Source organism: Suricata suricatta, chromosome X, assembly GCF_006229205.1.
Source record: "Suricata suricatta isolate VVHF042 chromosome X, meerkat_22Aug2017_6uvM2_HiC, whole genome shotgun sequence".
In the NCBI taxonomy this organism is placed as follows: domain Eukaryota; kingdom Metazoa; phylum Chordata; class Mammalia; order Carnivora; family Herpestidae; genus Suricata; species Suricata suricatta.
The window spans coordinates 16,482,601-16,502,298 of record NC_043717.1 but is presented as its reverse complement, the minus strand read 5'-3'; the positions used below and the strand labels follow the sequence as shown (position 1 = coordinate 16,502,298).

The window sequence follows — 19,698 nt, the reverse complement described above, 5'->3', positions numbered from 1 at the left end:
TGACAAGACTAGTTATTCCATTCATGGTCAAGGGCAAACATTGGAAAAATTTCCCCTTATATCAATCAAAAAGCCCCCTTGCAGCTTCTACCTACTATGTCCTCTGAAACTTCAAAGACTATCTTAGCTCTCTTCCACATATCAGCCATTCAAATACTTGTTCTGTAGTTTTCTAAATTGCAATGTCAAGATCCACAAATGGAAAACTTATAGGAAGTCAGCTTTCATATCAATATAAGGGAGAATTTTTAACTAGAGCTGTTCAACATGAATTGTCCTTCCTGGAGGCAGTAGGCTCTGAGTGCCTAAAATATTCAAGCAGAGTCTCAATGATAATTTTTCAAGTGTATAAAGAGTATTTCTCTATTAGGTGGGAAAATGAATATTTAAAACTCTAAGTTCTATGGTGAGACGGTTAATTATTATGCATATTTACATACAGCATGGCACATATTATACTATTCCAGTAAAAAAAAACCCCTATTAAATGAATTCTTTACCTTAATGTAAAACATTTAAAATGGGTTCTATAGTGTTAACCAGAGGCATACTGTTCGCTGCAGTACATACAAAAAAAAAAAAAAAGAAAGAAAAGAAAAAAAGAAAATAACAGCAACCCAGAAGAGGTGTTACACATTTAAAGAAGCAGTGAAAGTTAAGCCTAACTTTTCACTTAATTATTCAGCAAAGATATTTAGCATTTGTATAGAATTATTTTTGGAATGGTAAACATCTTTCTTACCTCCAGTGCTGGGGCAAAAATCCTTCTAATTACGTTAATAAAAGAGTCTTGAAACACAGGATGCTAAATCAAGAGATAGCTGCCCAGCAACTACATACAGTGTAAGAAGACAACAGAGTACAAAGTGAGGGGTGGGACTTAACTGTCAGAGTTGGCAGAGGGTTGTATTAAAGCCACACTGATTCCAAGTTGCTTTCCTCCCCGTTCTTTTTAGAAAAAGCATGAAAAAACCCGTGTGTGGGCAGTGTTAAAAAAAAACAACAACAACGAGAAAACAGCAGAGATGCTCAAGGAAAAAAGGTATGACGTGTAAGTTCAGCGATACTAAGTTGTGGGCTATTTTCTCCCACAGAGAATCCTAAAGTGAATGACTGCTTTAAAATACCCATTTTATGGGCGATGGGCACGGAGGAGGGCACTTGTTGGGATGAGCACTGTGTGTTACATGGAAACCAACTTGACACTAAACTATAATAAAAATGTAAAAAAAAATACCCATTTTATAATGTTAGAATAGACTCTAAATTAGGCCAAGAACAACCACAACAATAATTTAAGGAAAAAATTATAGCTAAAGAAGCCATTAAAGGCATGGGTGAGAAAAGGTGAAGGTCATTGAATAGATCTTAGGTGTTAAATCAATATATTCTATGAATGATTTTCCAAACAAGAAATAACACAATAAAAATATCAGATTCAACATCATGGAAGATTAAGGATTATAAATGTGGAAGAAAGTGAAAAACCGTTTGAAATGCTAAGGTTAATATTTCCCTAAAACACAATAAAAGTACAGCATATTTTTCTGTATTTGGCACTCTGCTAATATTAGTAGATGTTTCTGATAATTAAACTCCAGGTTAGTTGTGCTGTAACATTAGGAAGCATCTTCTCAATTGTCAAAGAAACAATCTATTGTCAATATAACACCATGCGAGCACAGAATGAGGGTCAGTATAGTATAATACTGACTACAGATTAATATTGCTTTGATGATAGTACAAATCGATCATTAGTAGCTCAGTAACCAGAATGCATTTCCCCCAACCATAATGTTTAAGGAATGAGCCAAAGCAGAAATAGCTCTAAAAGTGATCTCAGTTTTATCTATTCTGACCAGTTTTTATCAATTTTGCACAAATGATAGGTACCTTAAGATGAATATGATGTGCCATCTCTCAAAGAATCATTTTTTATAATATTATTAATTGGGTACTTGAGAAAATGACTGGTACAAGATAACAATGATGCTGCATACTTTAAATTCCTTGTTCTGTTCCATGTTATCAGAAAGGAAGATCTTTCTTATTTCTCTAAGAGAATATATACATTTTGGTTGTAAGTAGACTTGGGAGAGCCATGGAAGACAGACTCTTAACATAGTATTTGGTATGTAGTAAATAAACAATAAAAATGTCTGTCAAATAAATGAATATGAATAAATGAATACATTCTGAGAACTAATTAGACTATATATTGATACAGCACACCAAAAGTACAGTATAGAGGTTTAGTTCACATTTTAGTAAGCTAAATCTAGATATTGAAATATTAGGGAATCCATGAATTTGTAGCTCTGAACTGAATCCATGAGTTTAATAACTGTCATTCTTACTTTAAATTTTCTATAATTTCTCAGAAATTCTGTGAAATAATTCAGAAAGTTGATTTTATTGTGCTTGTAATAGAAACACATGCATATAAAATTGTCATATTATATTCCTGAGGTAAGAACCTTCTAGGAGTTCTCAAGTATGAGGTTTAAATATTAAAATGCTTTTTTATAACCAACTGTCACTTTTGCATTTAAAACATATAGTAATAGGCATTTTTTCCTTATGAATGACATAATAAGACTATTCTTCCATTAGAGGAAAAGCTTTAGAATGTAATAGACTGAGCTATTAAAGCCCAACTAAGATGTGCCTATGTCCTAACACAAGAAAGGCCAGAAGAATGCAGCTAGTGAGAACGCTGGAAAAAATAAGGAAGATCGTTTAGTAGAAGGGTTAGCGTTTTATAACTTAAAGCCAAAAGCTACAGTTAAGCTCTGACCACCAGACAGACACAGTGGTTCTGAAGTCAATCTCTGAGTCCTACATTCTAGCTTTTAGAAGCTAGACTTGCTATGAGTTTTAGCTACCTGGCTCTGGCTTAGCTGTTCTCAGCACAGAGCTTTGGGTTAAGATGACATTATTGGAAGACCTTCATGAAGAAGGCTGGGCAGAAGTCACATGGCACAAAGGCATTAGGCAGGTAGGCAAGGAGCTTCTGATAAATCACTGCGGGGCTGTGTATAAGAGGGCGTAAGTATGCATATACAGACACCATCATTTCTTTCTTCTCACATTTCTCCTCCCATTGTTTTTGAAAAGGTCACAAGACTGTTGCTTATATTATAAACTATGGTCATATCAAAAAAATTTCTGAGGAAAAACGAACTGAAAATTAACTAACCCATACTTTACCTCCTTACTCACACTGAGCAACAGGAAAAAAGATGCATGAAGAAAACAAATTCATATGAGAATTTTTAAAACCTTACCCTTGAACAGAAATTACCTCTGCAGAATAAGGGGAGAGGGCTGCTTTTTGTTTTCACCATTGTTTTACTTATTTAGGAATAAGCAAGTTATTACTTTTTCATTAAAACAATAAAAGGGAAACATGGGGAAATTTGAAAACTTCCAAGCTATGTTTTATGGACCAATCCTGTTATGTATTAATCTACCATCTTCCAGGAGTGGGTGATCATAGGAGATAGATTTCATATGCAGAGGAGAAACTGGGAAGCATCTGTGATCTTTGGCTTTCTCTCGCAAGAGTGACCAAGGTAAAAGGAGACTGAACATAGGACAGGCTCTCATGAAATAATCTAGAATTATTCCACTGAGAAACTGACAATACACTAATAACGACCTGAAGAAATGTGGTTTGTTTTCTGATGTGTGAAAATAGTAGCAAGTAAAACAGTGGCTGACCTAATCAACTAAAACAAAGTATAAATCATAACTTGACCTACCTATACTAGTAAGGGCTTGTCAACCTTTTATGTGAACTTTCACTCTTATCTGGCCACATCTTCTTCTGGTGTGACTCTGTAGCATTTAGAATTCATTCTTTTGCCATTTAAATCTCGCTTTATTGCGTATTAGCATTCCTGAACTTATTTTCCTGGCCGATGCAGGGCTATTGGTTATTCACTCAAAAACAAGTTGCAATTTCTTTTTTTTCTCATAATATTTTATTGTCAAATTGTTTTCCATACAACACCCAGTGCTCTTCCACATAAGTGCCCTCCACCATCACCACCACCTCTTTTCCCCCTTCCCCCTTCCCCCTCAACCCTCAGTTCATTTTCAGCATTCAATAGTCTCTCAAGTTTTGCATCCCTCTCTCTCCCCAACTCTCTCTCCCTCCTCCACTCCCCCTGGTTCTCCATTAGGTCTCTCTTGTTCTCCTGTTAGACCTATGAGTGCAAACATATGGTATCTGTCCTTCTCCACCTGACTTATTTCTCTTAGCATGACACCCACAAGGTCCATCCACTTTCCTACAAATGGCCATATGTCATTCTTTCTCATTGCCATGTAGTACCCACAAGTTGCAATTTAAACATGTTTTACAAATGAATCAGGATGAAGCTATGTGGCTTCATCTACCAAGGGAACCAGGCTTCTTTCCACAGACCGCAGATTTTGGTAGGAAAAACAATTGCCTAGGAATGCTTGAAGATCTGGTTTCCAAAAATGAATATCTCTCATGTCATATTCTCACGAGTTTTGTCTTTGGAATGGGACTACATCAGGAAGAGTATGGCTTCAATAGGAGAGAAGGTGGCTGTAAATGAGCCATACTACAAAGACAAAGGGCAGCAACTCCAGTCATTGGCACCCCGACTTTGTGGCGGCCAGCATGAAGAGGGTGTGCTGAACATGCAGTCCTATCCTTCTCTTTACAAAATACCCAAAATGAATTTTGCAATGGTTTTCTTCCTGTTTTATGTCACACGATGGATAGAACATTAACTTTAGCCTTAACTATTATATGATAAAGTGGAAAGACACTGGTGACAAAAGGGGTTAGCTATTTATTCATTCACTTATTCATTCACTCATCCAATAGTGTCTAGCCTACCATGGCTATATATCATTTTATGCACTGGGTGTACAAAATGGGAGTAAAATCCTTGCTCTTCACAGACTTATATTCTCCTGGGCGGAGATGGAAAATAAATCAGTGAACAGTATTTGATATTGTACTCACAGTGATAAAGCTGTGAAGAAGAGAAAATGGGGTAACATAGCAGAGAATGAATGGTGGTGGCTATGGTAGCAAAGGAGCATCTGGGTCAGACTGGGATGTCAGGGTAGGACTCTGAGGGGAAAATATTTGAACTGAGACCTGACTGGCAAGGACTATAAGTACATATTTCAGTAAACATATATGAGGCTGTTCCTATTTGGAATACAAGGCTTCTTTTGAGTTCTCAAATGTCCCAAGTCAAAAAGGAAAAAGAGCAGTGAGTGATAAGAATGTAAAGTGAGGGACAACTCTATTTTAGCTCCTAGGATACAGTTAATATAGTATGGTGAAATGTACAAAATTGCTGATAATTCATCATTTTGACTACAAAAACAGCAATTCATATGATTCAATTCAATATCTGGAACTGAAGAAAGTTAGGGCATGTAGTCAGGTAAATGTTATTTACTGAGATTTGCCAGGATTAATTCACTATTAAAGTATTATAATTGTCTTCATTGCCTAAATCCAAATATGCATAAAATCTACATAAATTACATAGCTATAAAACATTTATTGGAAGACTTATGGTGTCTCAAGATTTAGAAACTAAGTGCTTTCTGGTATTACTTTATTTGGTCCTTACCTACCTTCAGGTATTGTTACCACCTGATTTAACAATGAAGACATTGATGACCAGAGGTGTTAAATAGTTTCATCAATCATACCACTTGCAAGTGGTAGAGTGACAAAGAAAGGATTTAAAATGAGGAAGAATAGTTCCAGAGAATGTATTCTAAGTTCCAATCACTTAGTGTTTAGAGGGAAATATGCTATTAATTTCAAATGTCAACAACAATTATATCTAACTCGCTATATTTTCAGGGCTACATAATATTTATTTATTTGTTTATTTATTTATTTTTATGTTCATTTATTATGAGAGAGAGTGAGGAAGAGCAAGAGTGAGTGAGCACAAGTGTGAATGGGGCAGAGAAAGAGGAAGAGAGAGAATCCCAGGGAGGCTCCTTGCTGTCAGCACTAAGCCCAATGCAGGGGCTTGATCTCATGAACTGAGAGATCATGACCTGAGCTGAAATCAAGAGTCAGACATTAACGGGGCACTTGGGTGGTTCAGTCAGTTATGCAGTTAAGCGTCTGACTTTGGCTCAGGTCATGATCTCACAGTTTGTGAGTTCGAGCCTCACATTGGGCTCTGTGCTGACAGCTCAGAGCCTGAAGCCTGCTGAGGATTCTGTGTCTCCCTCTCCTCTGCCTCTCCCCTGCTCATGCTCTGTCTCTCTCTCAAAAATAAATAAACATTACAATTAAAAAAAAAGAGATGCTTACATGGAAAACAACTTGACAATAAACTACAAAAGAATAAAATAAAAAAAAGAGATGCTTAACCTACTGAGCCACCCAAGCACCCCAAGTGTTACATCATATTTATCTCCTTTTATAGATCTAACATTTTGTTAGTGCCAACACTTAAATGATGTTATGTAATATTATGTAATATGGGGTATAGGTTTGCACATATACATATATATACACACACATATATATATATTAAAAGAGTGCCACACTGCTTGAACAAATATATTTGAGGATATAACATACATAATAGTGGAGAGGCCCATGTGGATAGCAATGATAAGCAATTTGGTACATTTTTTCTTTATGATCTTAAATCAAGATTGGTCTCAACTATTATTCATAATCATTTCACTTGCTATTTGAGCATATGATGCAAACTCGGCCAATGAAATATGGAGCTAAGTCTGGTGGAAGGATCTCAGAAAAGCTTTCCTTGTTCTTACAGAAAGGACTAACGGTAGGGTTCTCTGGATATCGCTCTTTGGCTCTCTGGATGCTGTCTTAGAAGAAGAGACGCTTAGAGCTATTGGCATTTCAGAAAAGCTAACTGAGAGTCTTGACACTGCAGAGCCACAAAATTCACTCTGGAACAACCCCACCTCTGAACTTCCTGTAAATTAAGGTAATAATATTTCCTCATCATTTAAGCCCAAACTGAGGGAGGTGTGATTACAAATGCAACCTATAATCAGTATCAGCATTATAGCTAATCTCTATTTTCTATCTAATCTTTAGGGTTTTATGTCTCCATAACAGTCTTTCTTCAAAATCAGAAAATATGGTATTAAGAGCACATTTGCTTACTACTTTCTAGATTTTTCTGTGTTCTCTATATATACACTTGTTACATAACCAGCCAAGAATAATGCCCTTAAACTTCACAAAAGTGACAAATTTAAGGTACTCTGCTATTTTTTCTCTGACTTTAATGCATATGTTTTTATTCACATTGCTTATATATCTTTTCCATCTGTTTCCATTAGGCCTGAACTATAATTAAAGATATTATTGATGATTATGCCCTTCTAAATTCTTTGTGCATAACTTACCTTGATAATCAATAAAACAGTAAAACGTGCTTGCAACACTTTTCTTAATTTTCAGCTTGCTCCTTTTTATCATTTAACACAGCTTCATATTCTAGGAATATCTTTCCCCTGCCCACATACTTCATACCTGAATGTTCTTAAAAAATAGATTTTATAGCTTTTAGAAACTCTTCAGGAAATTACTCTAGGACCCTTAAAATGATTGAAGAGGATTAATCTATCTTCTTCTGCACTATATTGGTAGTCATTATCTATCCTCTCTGCCTAGGCCACCAAGCTGCATATATTATACAGCTCTTAACTATGCTATGCAAAGGAGGTTAGGTTAAAAAATAACTTTAAAATAAATTTCTCAGCAAATCTCATTTTGAGAGCATCAGTAAATATCTTGGCCAGGTAACCTGATGTGCGTTGTAGCTACAAGGTTTTATCCACCTTCCACCTCCACCCCCACAAATCCCCCACCCTCCACTGCTGTAAGTTTTGCTTTAGATTACAAGGTAATAAATGTATAAATTAAGTGAGAATACTGGTAAGTTATCTTTAAGACAATGAAAAAGAGCACATTATAACTTCATTAACTACATGGAGGCACCAAGAACGTTTAGCTAGTAAAGAGTATTCTTATAACTGCCAAGAGGGAAATGAGCAGGATTAAAGGATAAAGTTTTTGAAAACTTCGTCTAAATTGCCTAGTATGGCAAAGAAAAGAGATCTATCCCAAGTAGACTTCAAGTTGCATTAATCAAAACGGTATTTGGTGTTATGGCAGATGATTTCAGAATGAAGTATATCTTTATATTTTGTCCCACACTTTAAGGATTTATACTCCCTGGAAGCTGCACAGGCTGACATAATTATAATTTAATTTAACTGAGGTATTATAAGGCCCACATCTCAGTAAGCTTCGAAACTGCTAATTGGGATAGTAGGAAATTACTTGTCTTCTCCCAAATGCCAGTGAAGTAGGTCAGGATAATTAAAATGCAAGCTGACTTTTAAGTCAAAGGAAAACAAGACAGGTCTCATCTGTGTACTTTTAATACCATCCATTTTACACCAAAATGAGTTTGCCCTGTGAAAAATCATAGTATGATTCGGTTAAATAACTTAACTTCAAAATAAGAGAAAAAGTAGTCCAACCATAAGAAAACACAGATTGAAGTCCGCTCTAAAGAAGGCTACATTTATACCCCAGGAGCAGGGTAATTGAAAAAAAAAAACATCTAGGTCACCAATTTAGGTACATCTTGCTTTTTAGATTGCTTTGTAAACTTGTAAGCACTATATAATATATATCACATTATATAAAGTTAAGGTAAACATAAATAAGTAAATAAGAAAGGGGTTTGGGTGATAACTATTTATCCCTAAAGCAGAAGATAGGCTATATTTTCAGATATTCTTCCATTACTTCTTCTGCCCACTTGCCTGACACTTTCTGGTTTTAGTTTCTTCATAAGCTGAGAAAAAATGTGCATAGCTAGAGACACAAAACTTATGTCCTCTGCAGGTCTGTCCTGGACCAGTGCAAATTCACTTTAGGAGGTCAAAGCAAATGCTGGCCTTGAGCAGGACAGGACACAGCCTTGCTGGACTCTGACTGTAACAAGCAGAGTTGCCTGCCAACCTGTGGGCAGCATAGTGAATGCTCCTTGCTGGACAGCATGCCATAAGTCTGAGACTGGTGGGATGGCCACAGCTTCTTTCGTGCATATAATTTTTGCTCTGTTGACATAACACCCAGCAGCTTGATTTGAATAAGAAGCTTGGAATACTTGATCCTACTGGCCAACCCAGGGCAGCCATGAACAGGATACCCCTTAACTAGATTCTTTTGAAACCACTGATTTTAAAGCTGATGCTTCTCAAATCAAGTGTTAATCAAATCGTATTTTCCTAAATATTAAAAACAGTATTGCAGAAAAACCATCATTAGGAAGGTAAACAGACACTCTATTAAATAAAAAAACACCTTCTAGTAGACAACCATGAAATGTAGTGCTCTGCTGAGAATGGTTTGAAGAACATTGACACATCAAGTGAAAGATTTGTGGGGAAAGGCCCAGAAAGAAATGCAGCCCTGAAAGACAGTGCACAGCCACCTTTAGTGAAGCAGATCTGACAGAAATAGCATGAGATGCCCCAAAATATTGAACTGTAAAGACAAACTGTGCAATACTAGATTTATGGACACACTTCCTAGGATTGTTCTGCCTTATCACAATTATTCCACAAAAAAGAGCCACTGAAAGAGATGGAAACTATAGAATAATTGCCCACTTGACTCCTTTGGGAACCTGAAGGAAAACCCCACCAATTTAGGAGTGTATGTAAATGGTAACAATAAAACCAGTCAACACAACAGCAAAGAGACACTAGAAGAACAAACTCGAAGGCCATCTAACTACCCATGCTCTGTGGGCCCGGGTTTTCCTTTCTGGCCCTAGGACGTGCCTTCTCCGTTTCAGGACTCCATCACGCACTGGCCAGGGGGAACTGGGAAGTAACTGGCTTAAGTGAAAAAGATAGGATCGATGACTTCTACCTGTGGCCATGATGATATGTTTTCTGAACCAAATTCTCCATTTCAGAGGGCTGTGCAAATTTCAACACAATTTATTTTAAAATGGCAGAGATAAAGTATTTTACCCAATATGTTTCAGGTATACTGAACAAACTTCACATACTTAGTTATAGCAGTTGTGCAGCACGTAGATGACAGTCAAAATGGATTTTCTAACTCATCTTTAGTTAAATTTTAGAAAAGAGTGTCCTGATTTTGGTAATCATCATAACATTAAAAATGTTTTATCATGCTTGTCAGAAGTCCTACAGAGGCCTTACATGGCTTCTAGATATTTCTCCCACCAGACTCTTCCATAATCTCTGATAAATGTGAATGTTGGGAGGGCTTCGAAGGTAATAGATGGTAATTACCTTTTCCTGCACCAATAGTATACCTTTGTAATCCTCCTTACAGAGATTATGACCAATATACACTTCACATGGCAACTGCTATAACATATGAATGTTATTAACAGCAACTCATATTTTCATGGTAGAAGATATAATTCCCATTAAACTAAGTCAATGAAGACCATAAAAGGAATTCTACTGTATTTTCTTGCTAATAATCTCCAAAGTGACTCTCATTTTAAATGAGCCAAGCTTAACATACACATGAGGATCCTGACCTGCTGGTCTTCTGTGAGCTTTGAGTTGTTTTTCCAAATGTGAAGAAGAATTTAATAGCAATATATCCCATAATCAAACTCTTGTATACTCATAAAATGGGTGGATGGATATAGTCTGCTTATATCCTTTAAAAAGGGAAGTCTAATAGCTGAGTGGGAACAATCCAGCAACTGTGGTTTCATTAATACTGGCTTGGGTTATCTGTACTAACTGGCCCAAACTTCATTTTGAATAAAAACATGCAAACAGTTTTATACTACTTCTTTAATACTGTATTTTTTTGGGGGAGGGAGGGGAATTTTACATTCAGGATTTACAGCCAAACCTATATTTTCTTTCTAAGTAAGGTAACTGAGTTCTAGCCTTTCCCTTAAACTAGCCTGGGTTTCTGGAATGGTGTATCACATTAATTATAAACAGATGCTTGCTAACGCATGTTGGGTAAAGAATTTGAGAATTAGTAAACATACTCTTACTGCCAACAAGTCAGAGGATTACTTAACTGACTTTGTCTCTCTTAAGAGTTGATTCACATAAACTGAGTTTTGCAATTAACATGTATACCAAGAAAATAAAGAAATGCTTTTGACAAACCGGTTTCTAGAAACAATATTGGCCATTTGGAGTTGACAGAAATGCTATTTGAAATTTATCCTTGGAAAAACTCTTTGGAATTTTTCCTTTAAATCATTTAATAGTGAAAAGGGAAGTTGTATATGTACGTGTGTGTATATGTGTGTTTGTGTGTTCACTTACATATTCAACGAAAGTTCTGCTAACACCATGCTTGAAGCATTTAGTTTCTTACCCTTAACTCAGGGGGCAATGACTGTGGACCAAAGGGATGATGTATGCAAGGGAGAAGAAAGTGGATAAGAGGAAGGAGGAAAAGAAATGACTATCATTAACCTTACAAGGAAAATGGGTAATTGAAGAAAACCATTTGCTTTAGCTTTGGGTGGCCTGGGATATAGGCTTCATTATCCACCATTTTTCCCCCATGTTACTCAATTTCTGAAAGTAAAACAGCAAGGGATACCTAACTTCCTGTGCAGCAAGACTATTATTTTAAGAAAAAAGGGAAACAAAATTCTATTTTCTTAAAATAAGAAGTTTGAAAAGATTAGGACTCTTGTGTACACAGGCTAAGCATTTCCAACATACTTACTTTTGTCTCCTATGTTTTCCCCTGCTGCCTCCCCTTCCTCCTCCTCCTCCTCCTCTTCCTCCACCTCTGTGGGCTGCACGTCATCCTGCGGGTCACAGGCACTAACAGGCGCATTCAGACAGCAGTGGTTGAACCCGCTATCTCGAGGCAGAGTAAAACTTCGAGGTTTGCCCCCATTTCCATTTAACACTTGCATCCTCTCGCTCTCGGCCAAGGGGTACGGCCCATAGTGATCCTGTAGGTGGCACTTCTGAGTTGGAAGGGTGGACTGCCGTCTGTGCTCTGGGGAGATGGCCGCGGAGTCAGAGAAGACAGAATCCTCCAGCGGCAGAGTCTGAAGATAGTGTAATCCTGAGCTTGTCAGGGGCGTCTCGATTAAATCCTGCCAGGAGCGGCGCTGACTGGCTGTCTTGCGAATGGGGGACACCGCACTGCTCCCAGTCACTTCCTGGCGAAACTCCTCATGGGAGGACTGTGACTGAGAGGTCTCTGTGGAAGAGAGCCGGCTGTGTTTTGCTTCCACGTAAGGACTGGCACAACTCATCTGTGGAAAGGAGCCTCCGATCAGTCTCCACAGAAAATAACAGACTACTTCTGTCACCAAGGAACACATGAGATTTCTACCCGCTAACATTTAGCAGTCAAGTTAATGACTAGTCAAGTTTACAGACATCTTAAAGTTACACTCAGCTGATACCTTAAAAGACTGAGATATGGAGTGTTGAAATGCAGCTATACCAGACTCTCATGAAAAGTCTGACATATTAACATGCAAAGTTTCACAACAGTGAAGCATAAGAAAATTCGAGTGCTTATGTAAGAAATATTCATCAACTAAAAAAATCTGAAGTTTTAAGAATCTCCATGAATTTGAAACGCTGAATAATTGCTGCCAAATTCAAATTTCCAGATTTTGTGGAGTTTGGGGATGAGAGCAAGGAGAGAGGCTTTTGGATGTGAAAACAAGGTGCCTTCAATTGGACAGAGCACCTCCTCTTCTTCATAGGTGAATGAATCTTCGTATGGGCCCCAAGGAAAAGATTTCTTATCGTCTTTTCAATTTGTGGCACTTAGTAGAGTTAAACATACAGGCAGGATGAGATTATACTCTGATGCGGATTAGCATTTGCCTTGAAACACAAAAGAAAAATGGAATATTTCTATTCCTGTACTTTAAAGTTTGGAGATAGATATTTTAGAGTACAAAGCACAACCGAGAAAAAGGACTGGCATCAAGTGAATGCTGTAAAAGACTTACAGGTGCCCCTTTTGGGGACAAGGCTTACACTACATCTCGGGGCTAACAGATCAGCCCGGGCTCCTTTCTGGAAGGAGAAGTTGAATTTGTCAAATGTGATAAAGGCAAATGGGGCTGATATGGTGGCGAGGACAGGCGTGGCTGAGGTAAAAGCACAGGCTGCCCTTCTGGGTAAAGAAGTTAAGTGGCATCTTCTGGGGGCAGTTTAACTCCCCACATGTTAATAACAATGTAAATGGCTTCCTTCTCGAAATTCACAAGTTGGTATGATTAAACAGCTATTCCCTGAAGGTGCAGTTTCCCTATCTTCCTCTTTTATAAATATAAAGGAATTATTCAGGCCCTGATGTTTTAGGCAAAGAGGGAAATTATGATATAAACTGTATCTTGTCACTGACTTCATGATTGGATTTCTATAGCTCATCCTTGCATTCTGTTGGACTCAGCATTTGTTAAAGAAATGTGCATACATATTAGGAACAATTCTTAGGTAACAGACATAGTCATCAAACATTGTTACTAAAAATGTGGCTTCCCTTTTAGTTATTAGCCAAAAGCACCCATTCATTTATTTCAGAAATATTTATTTATTTACTTCTGAAATATTTATTAAGCACTTAATAAATAAGTGCCAGTGCTGTGCTAAGCCCTGGGATGTGTAGATGAATATAGCCAGGTCCCTGTTCTCAAAGGCCCACAGTCTAGTCTAGTGAGCTGTTTGTAGTCCCAGATAATCTGGTTCAATGTCTGGATATGATCTGAACATCTGCATTTCTAAAATGTTACAGAAGTGATTCTTATGCATAGCCAAGGTTGAGAAATGGCCTAGAATTTTATCAACATCTTATGCAGCGTCTTTCTTATTTAAAATCCTCTAGAGTAATGTGGAGGTGTAATTAGGTTGGCAGCTGTTGTCACCTAAATTCAGCTTCCATTTCCTATGTGGAAGACTCAGTCCCAAGAGAGGCAGAATTAACTCTTATCATGCTGTAACCATGCAAGGTATTATCGAAACTGGGACACTACTGAGATGCTCTTAGTAGTTCTGATGGGCCACAGGCATAAAGTGGGATAGTGTCAAGCAAACTAGGACAACTGTTTACCCCGTTAAAGATTAAAGTACAGGCTATACACAGAACCGTTTATATAGGTTTAAGAAGTCTAGAGCACCATATAAACACATACTTTAAACCAGACTCCATGATCATCTGAAGAACTGTCTGTCGAAACATGTTTAATATAGATACAGTATTAATTTTTATGAGTTGTTTCTGAAGGATATAGGAATAAACTTTACTAGTATGTGATACATAAAGTCCATTTTTATATGTTTTTCTAAGAAAACTTATTGTTGATATTTCCATGAAGGCTACTCTGACACAAACAGGATTTTTAAAAATAAATCTGGGCAGATAATGATTATTCCTCGAATCTGGTGACTGTTTCTCCTGATTAAATAGTCTTTGCATACTATATTTTTCCCCTTATTCCTTTTAGACTCCTTATTTTCTTTCCTCTTTGAGAGTCTGAAGTCTGACATGCAATTCACCACATGGGTGTATTTTGGGTGAAAGAATCTGATGCTAAATAATATCCAACTTACAGAGGGAGGTCGAGGGTATGTGTCATAAGGGGGCGGAGGGCTGTCCTGTTTGGGTGTTGATGGAGTATCGGCTTCTTCCTTGTCGCTCTCACTCCAGTAATCTGTAAAGTCACACACAGACATAACAACATTCTGTTACATGTTTCTAGCCATATTTTCAGGAACACACACGACCAGCTAACACAAAGACATTTAAATTTAAATTCTACTCCTACACCCTGCCCGCAGCACCCACTATTCCAGTCCCACAAACTTTTATTTTCAGCTGTTCAGGAAGAAGGAAGAGTACAATCACTTAATTCCAACTTTAAAGCAAGCAATTATGCATAGCTGTAATTTTAAGAAGCTAAGAAAAAGACACCGCAGAAGCCAAATAAGGTTTAGGGTGCTGGAGATTCCAGGCCAAGTTATTCTGACATTTGAATTAATGAATGATAACACATGATTTCTATTAAAGGTGTATCATTTTACCCTAAAGATGAATACTCAAAGAAAAGCTATATATATATATATATATATATATATATATATATATATATATATATATGTGTGTGTGTGTGTGTGTGTGTGTGTGTGTGTGTGTGTGTTCTCAATAATGTTCTCAGTTCTCTTTTCTGGCTCCAATTCACTGGTTATCTAACAATCACTGTTTCCAGAGTCATGCTGTCATGAATCTCTATAATGCAATACTCCCACCTCTACTTGGAAACACATGGCAAACCTTGATTCTTGCCAAATGCAAAAGGGCAAATTTGCTGATGTGGGTTGCAAGTTCCAAACTTCTAGAACTACTTAAAAGGGTAGAAAATGTAAGCCGCTAGACTTGGCAGAGCTCACGCAAGAGGGAAGGGAAAAAACTCTGAGAGATAAACTACTTGAGTAAGTAAAATACAGCACAAAGGCCAATAATCAGAACCTGTTCCACTAATAACACAACCACCCTTAACTCTGGGTTAATCTTTATAAGATTTATAAGGAAAAACCTGTAAGTATTAACTATTTTTATTCTTATAAAAATATAAATCACAAAGGAACCATCATTAGACTTAAATGATAATCAGATTTTGGTGAAAAAAACCATGCCACATACTTTTATAGGAACCTCTCTCCACCCAGGAATCCTTAGAGTGCAATTATTTATATATTTTTTCCTTGTGGTGCTTATGAATAAGTATAGCTAACATTTATTCAGTACTTACTATATGCTGAATAGAAAGTAGTAGAGCTGGGATTTGAATTAAGAAATAGCCTTGCCCTAAACCTTGTAGGGCTATCACTGGGACTCTTTTGAATGACACACTGGGAGAGTTTAACTTCACATATATTCATGATGCTTTAAGCCCCTCTCCAGCTGTTCTGTAACCATGTCTATCATGAAAATAAATTCTTTAGCAATGGATATTATTATATTCAAGCCTTGAAATACAAAAACTTTGAAAATGCTATTACTATTTTAATTATTCTCTTTGACTAAAAGATAAGCAGAAATTACTTAATCTAAATCTGTGGTATTTATAATGGATCATGCTGGTGACAGCAAGTATACTAAGCTTCCTCTCAAATATGAATTGATGTAGTTGCCCAGAGATGTACCCAACAATGATGGGAAAAGCATGAACTATACACTTGGGCAAATGGAGGTTCAATTCTTGGCTGTACCACTTACCATCTCTGTGCTCTTGTGGATGGTTATTAAACATGAGTCTATTTTGTCATCTGTAAAAGGGGGTAATAATAACTGACTTTCAGAGTTGTGTGTATGTGTCTGGGGGGGGGGACTAAATATATTCAAGCACTTTGCACCTTGAAAGCACTCAATATTAGGACCCCTGATTTGCTTGGGTGGATTTATAGGTAGCATGCTAGGACAGTCTGACCCAGATCACAGAGGAGGTAAATGCCTTGTATTTATCTTCTTGGATGTTAGTTGTTTTTTTTTTTCTTATAGCAAGTTCCAGCAATGAAAAGTGAATTCTGAAGCTGTGGGGTCTGGATTAGGGAGTTTTGTGGGAGCCTGAGATACTATAAGGAAGTCATTGCCAGAGGTGAAGGGGCTAAGCACCATTGCATCCCAACCCCAAGCAGTGGTTTGCCAAGATCACTTTGCTCTTACCCTTCCCACTATTTCCTGAAACTGTGACACCTGTGTTGAGATTCTCCTTGGCCTCTGTACTGATACCTTGGGAGTCTCAAAGAATCAGCACCTCAAGCAGTCCTTTGTAAGCATGCTGAGAAGGAGATGATCACCATTTTATCAAGATCTCTATAGCTATCCCTACAAGTGACAGATGTGGGAGATTCTCTCTCTCTTCTTTTCCCCTTCAGTTAAATTAGGAAGCATTCTAGTTCACTACTTGATGTAATTTTCGGCTTACTACAAAAGTATCATTAATCTATAGTTTTCTAGGGTTGCCGAAGAAAAGATAGAAATTCCCCATTGTAAATTAACTTCATTTCTCACAGTAAGCTGTATGTCTTTGAGAGGGCAATGACAGAGAAGAACCTACATAGAAAATTCAGTGAGGCATTTTTTGGCTTTGTGTGGAAAATTACAAGCACATTGTTTGCTCAAGAGGCTGAAATGAGTTTGATTTTCATTCTATGAGGAAATTAATTTATTTTTCTTAGCTTTCTATTTAGCACAAAATAAATGGATACTTTTAATGTTTCTTGCAGTGATATTCCATTTTATAAGTAAGTAATCATGAATAAACAGTGCCATCAATGGAACAGGAAGATTTTTACCTTCTCTTGGTGATACAAAAGGATAATTTGAGAAAAATGACCTTTTCATCTATTAACTACCAAAAAATACAATATATTTCATTCATTTTTATGTGATTAAAGCCTTAGTAAGACATTGTGTGACTGAAATAATGTGTCATGAAAGTCTGACTTGAGGTGAAAAAATACAGAAAAATGATTTACAGGCAATTAGCCAAATGGTGATCTTTGCGTAATTTAGTGTAACCCTATTTTCTCTAAGTACAACAATAAATAATGAAAGAGAAGCCCACATCCTTTACATTCCTGTTGCTAATGATACTAACTCATTAAACTTTTATTTAAATCAGTGAAAGACTCACCTCTAAGCTGCAATGGGTATTTAAATAAACACAGCTTTTGGGAGTAACTCCTCTGCATGTTTGTGAGATATTCCCAACCCTCAACCACCTACATTTTGTATAAACTTTAATTCCAGTACTAAGAACAGTAATCAGAAGATGTCAAATAATTCTACAGAAGTGTGGAGTAGACACATGCATCCAGTTGTTTTCTATGTAGAATACCATGAGACCCAATTATGCAGAAGGTAGGAAGTCTAGTATGTTTCTGAACTATGTTATCGTGCCTAAGAAATATACACTCTATGTGGAAAACAAAATTTATTTCAGAGATTTTGATTGCATTGTGCTAGCAAGAGAGACATGACTTGTTAGGTATTACCTTCTGCCAATAAACGTCTGCTACTCCAGAAGGTACTAACATATGTACTCACATGCCAGACCAGGGTAGCATGAATCCATGGACTGAATAGTATTGGAATCTGCATGTGCAGTATAACTCACCAGTTCCTTAATATATAATGATATTTGGCTATATTATACCACGTACAAAGAAAATTCACTAAAATCAAGACCATGCTAAACTTCAAAGCAATAAGAAAGTTAAGCTTGGGAATTCAAGATTCCTTATTTACGCTAACTGAATTTTTTCAAAGATTCATTTTCCTATCAGTATACTGCCTATACTTTTAATTTTTGTATTAAAAAATCAGAAACAAAACTGTATGTACCTATATGACAGTTTTATGCCTTTAAAAAATGTGAAAATAAAGGCTAACATTTTTTAGTAGTCTTAACATAATTTTAAGGCTAAAAATTAAGTTGAAGCATGAAAAGTTTAAATAAACTTAAATAATCTTAAAACAATGAACAAATGTGGCTTAATACCTGGCCTGACACCCCACAGTCCTAGCTGGGATATGCCTGTGCGCCCTGGTTTGATGAAGCTTGCTTCCATGTTACTTGAGGAAGTAACCATGCTGCTTCTACTCCCAGGAATGTTTTGTTTTTTTACTTCCTTTTTAAATGTTTATTTATTGTTTTTGAGAGACAGAAAGAGGCAGAGTACAAGCAGGCGAGGGGCAGGGAGAAAGGGACACACAGAATCCAAAGCAGGCTCCAGGCTCTGCTGACAGCAGAGTTGGTGGTTTGACATTGGGCTTGAACTCACAAACTGTGAGATCATGACCTGAGCCAAAGGTGGACACTTAACCGACTGAGCCACCCAGGTGCCCCATTTTGTTACTTCCTACCTACTTCCTTCTCATCCTGTGAGAATGAGTTCAAATAATGGAGTCAACATAAAGCCTTTCCCCATTCCCTTCCTGGAAGGAATCTCTCCAGCTTAATTTCCACAGAACTTGATTTGTATTTTCTTACATTTCATTTTCTGTATTGTATTACGAGTATCTTTTCTACTAGAATTTCTGTAATTTCAGGCAGGATAGGTGCCTATTTCACCTTAAGTTAATCAGCATGCTAGCTGAATGCCTTACACAGAAACACCCCATACTGACTAAAATATCTTCTTTCTCTCTACTGCTGACTTTACATCAGCCTCACTCATCACTTTCTCTAGCAAGTTATTTCCTCATTAATTCTACCTCTTTCTCAGGTTTTTTTTTAAAATTTTGCATCCACTTAGCAAATTTTTAAAAAATCAGTTACACATTGTACAACCATTAGTACTTACTGACTTTATGTTTTCTTTAATTTTTTTTGTTCTGCTCCTCAATGTTTCTTATGCAATTTCAAGTGTGTATCTTTTTAAAAAATATTTACCCATTTACTTTGAGAGAGTATGTGTGTGCATGAGAGTTCTTGAGTGTGGGGAGGGACAAAGAGGGAAAGAGAGAATCCCAAGCAGGCTCTGAACTGTTAGCACAGAGCCTGATGCCAGATGCAAACCCACAAATACAAGAACAAGAGTTGGACGCTCAACCGACTGAGCCACCTAGGTGCCCTCAAGTGTGTATCTTTGAGATCCTCA

At 37.0% G+C, this 19,698-nt stretch overlaps 1 protein-coding gene across 6 annotated transcripts in view; it reads right to left on the bottom strand.

The window, feature by feature from the left end:
• CNKSR2 (connector enhancer of kinase suppressor of Ras 2) overlaps positions 1 to 19,698 on the bottom strand; it is a 289,714-nt gene that overhangs the window by 32,468 nt on the left and 237,548 nt on the right. For all 6 annotated transcript variants that reach the window (XM_029930402.1, XM_029930398.1, XM_029930399.1 and 3 more), the window contains 2 exons: positions 14,644 to 14,744; positions 11,783 to 12,326 (listed from right to left, as the gene is read on the bottom strand). In XM_029930402.1, coding sequence (XP_029786262.1) covers positions 11,783 to 12,326; positions 14,644 to 14,744 — 645 coding nt within the window. The remainder of the gene's footprint in view (positions 1 to 11,782; positions 12,327 to 14,643; positions 14,745 to 19,698) is intronic.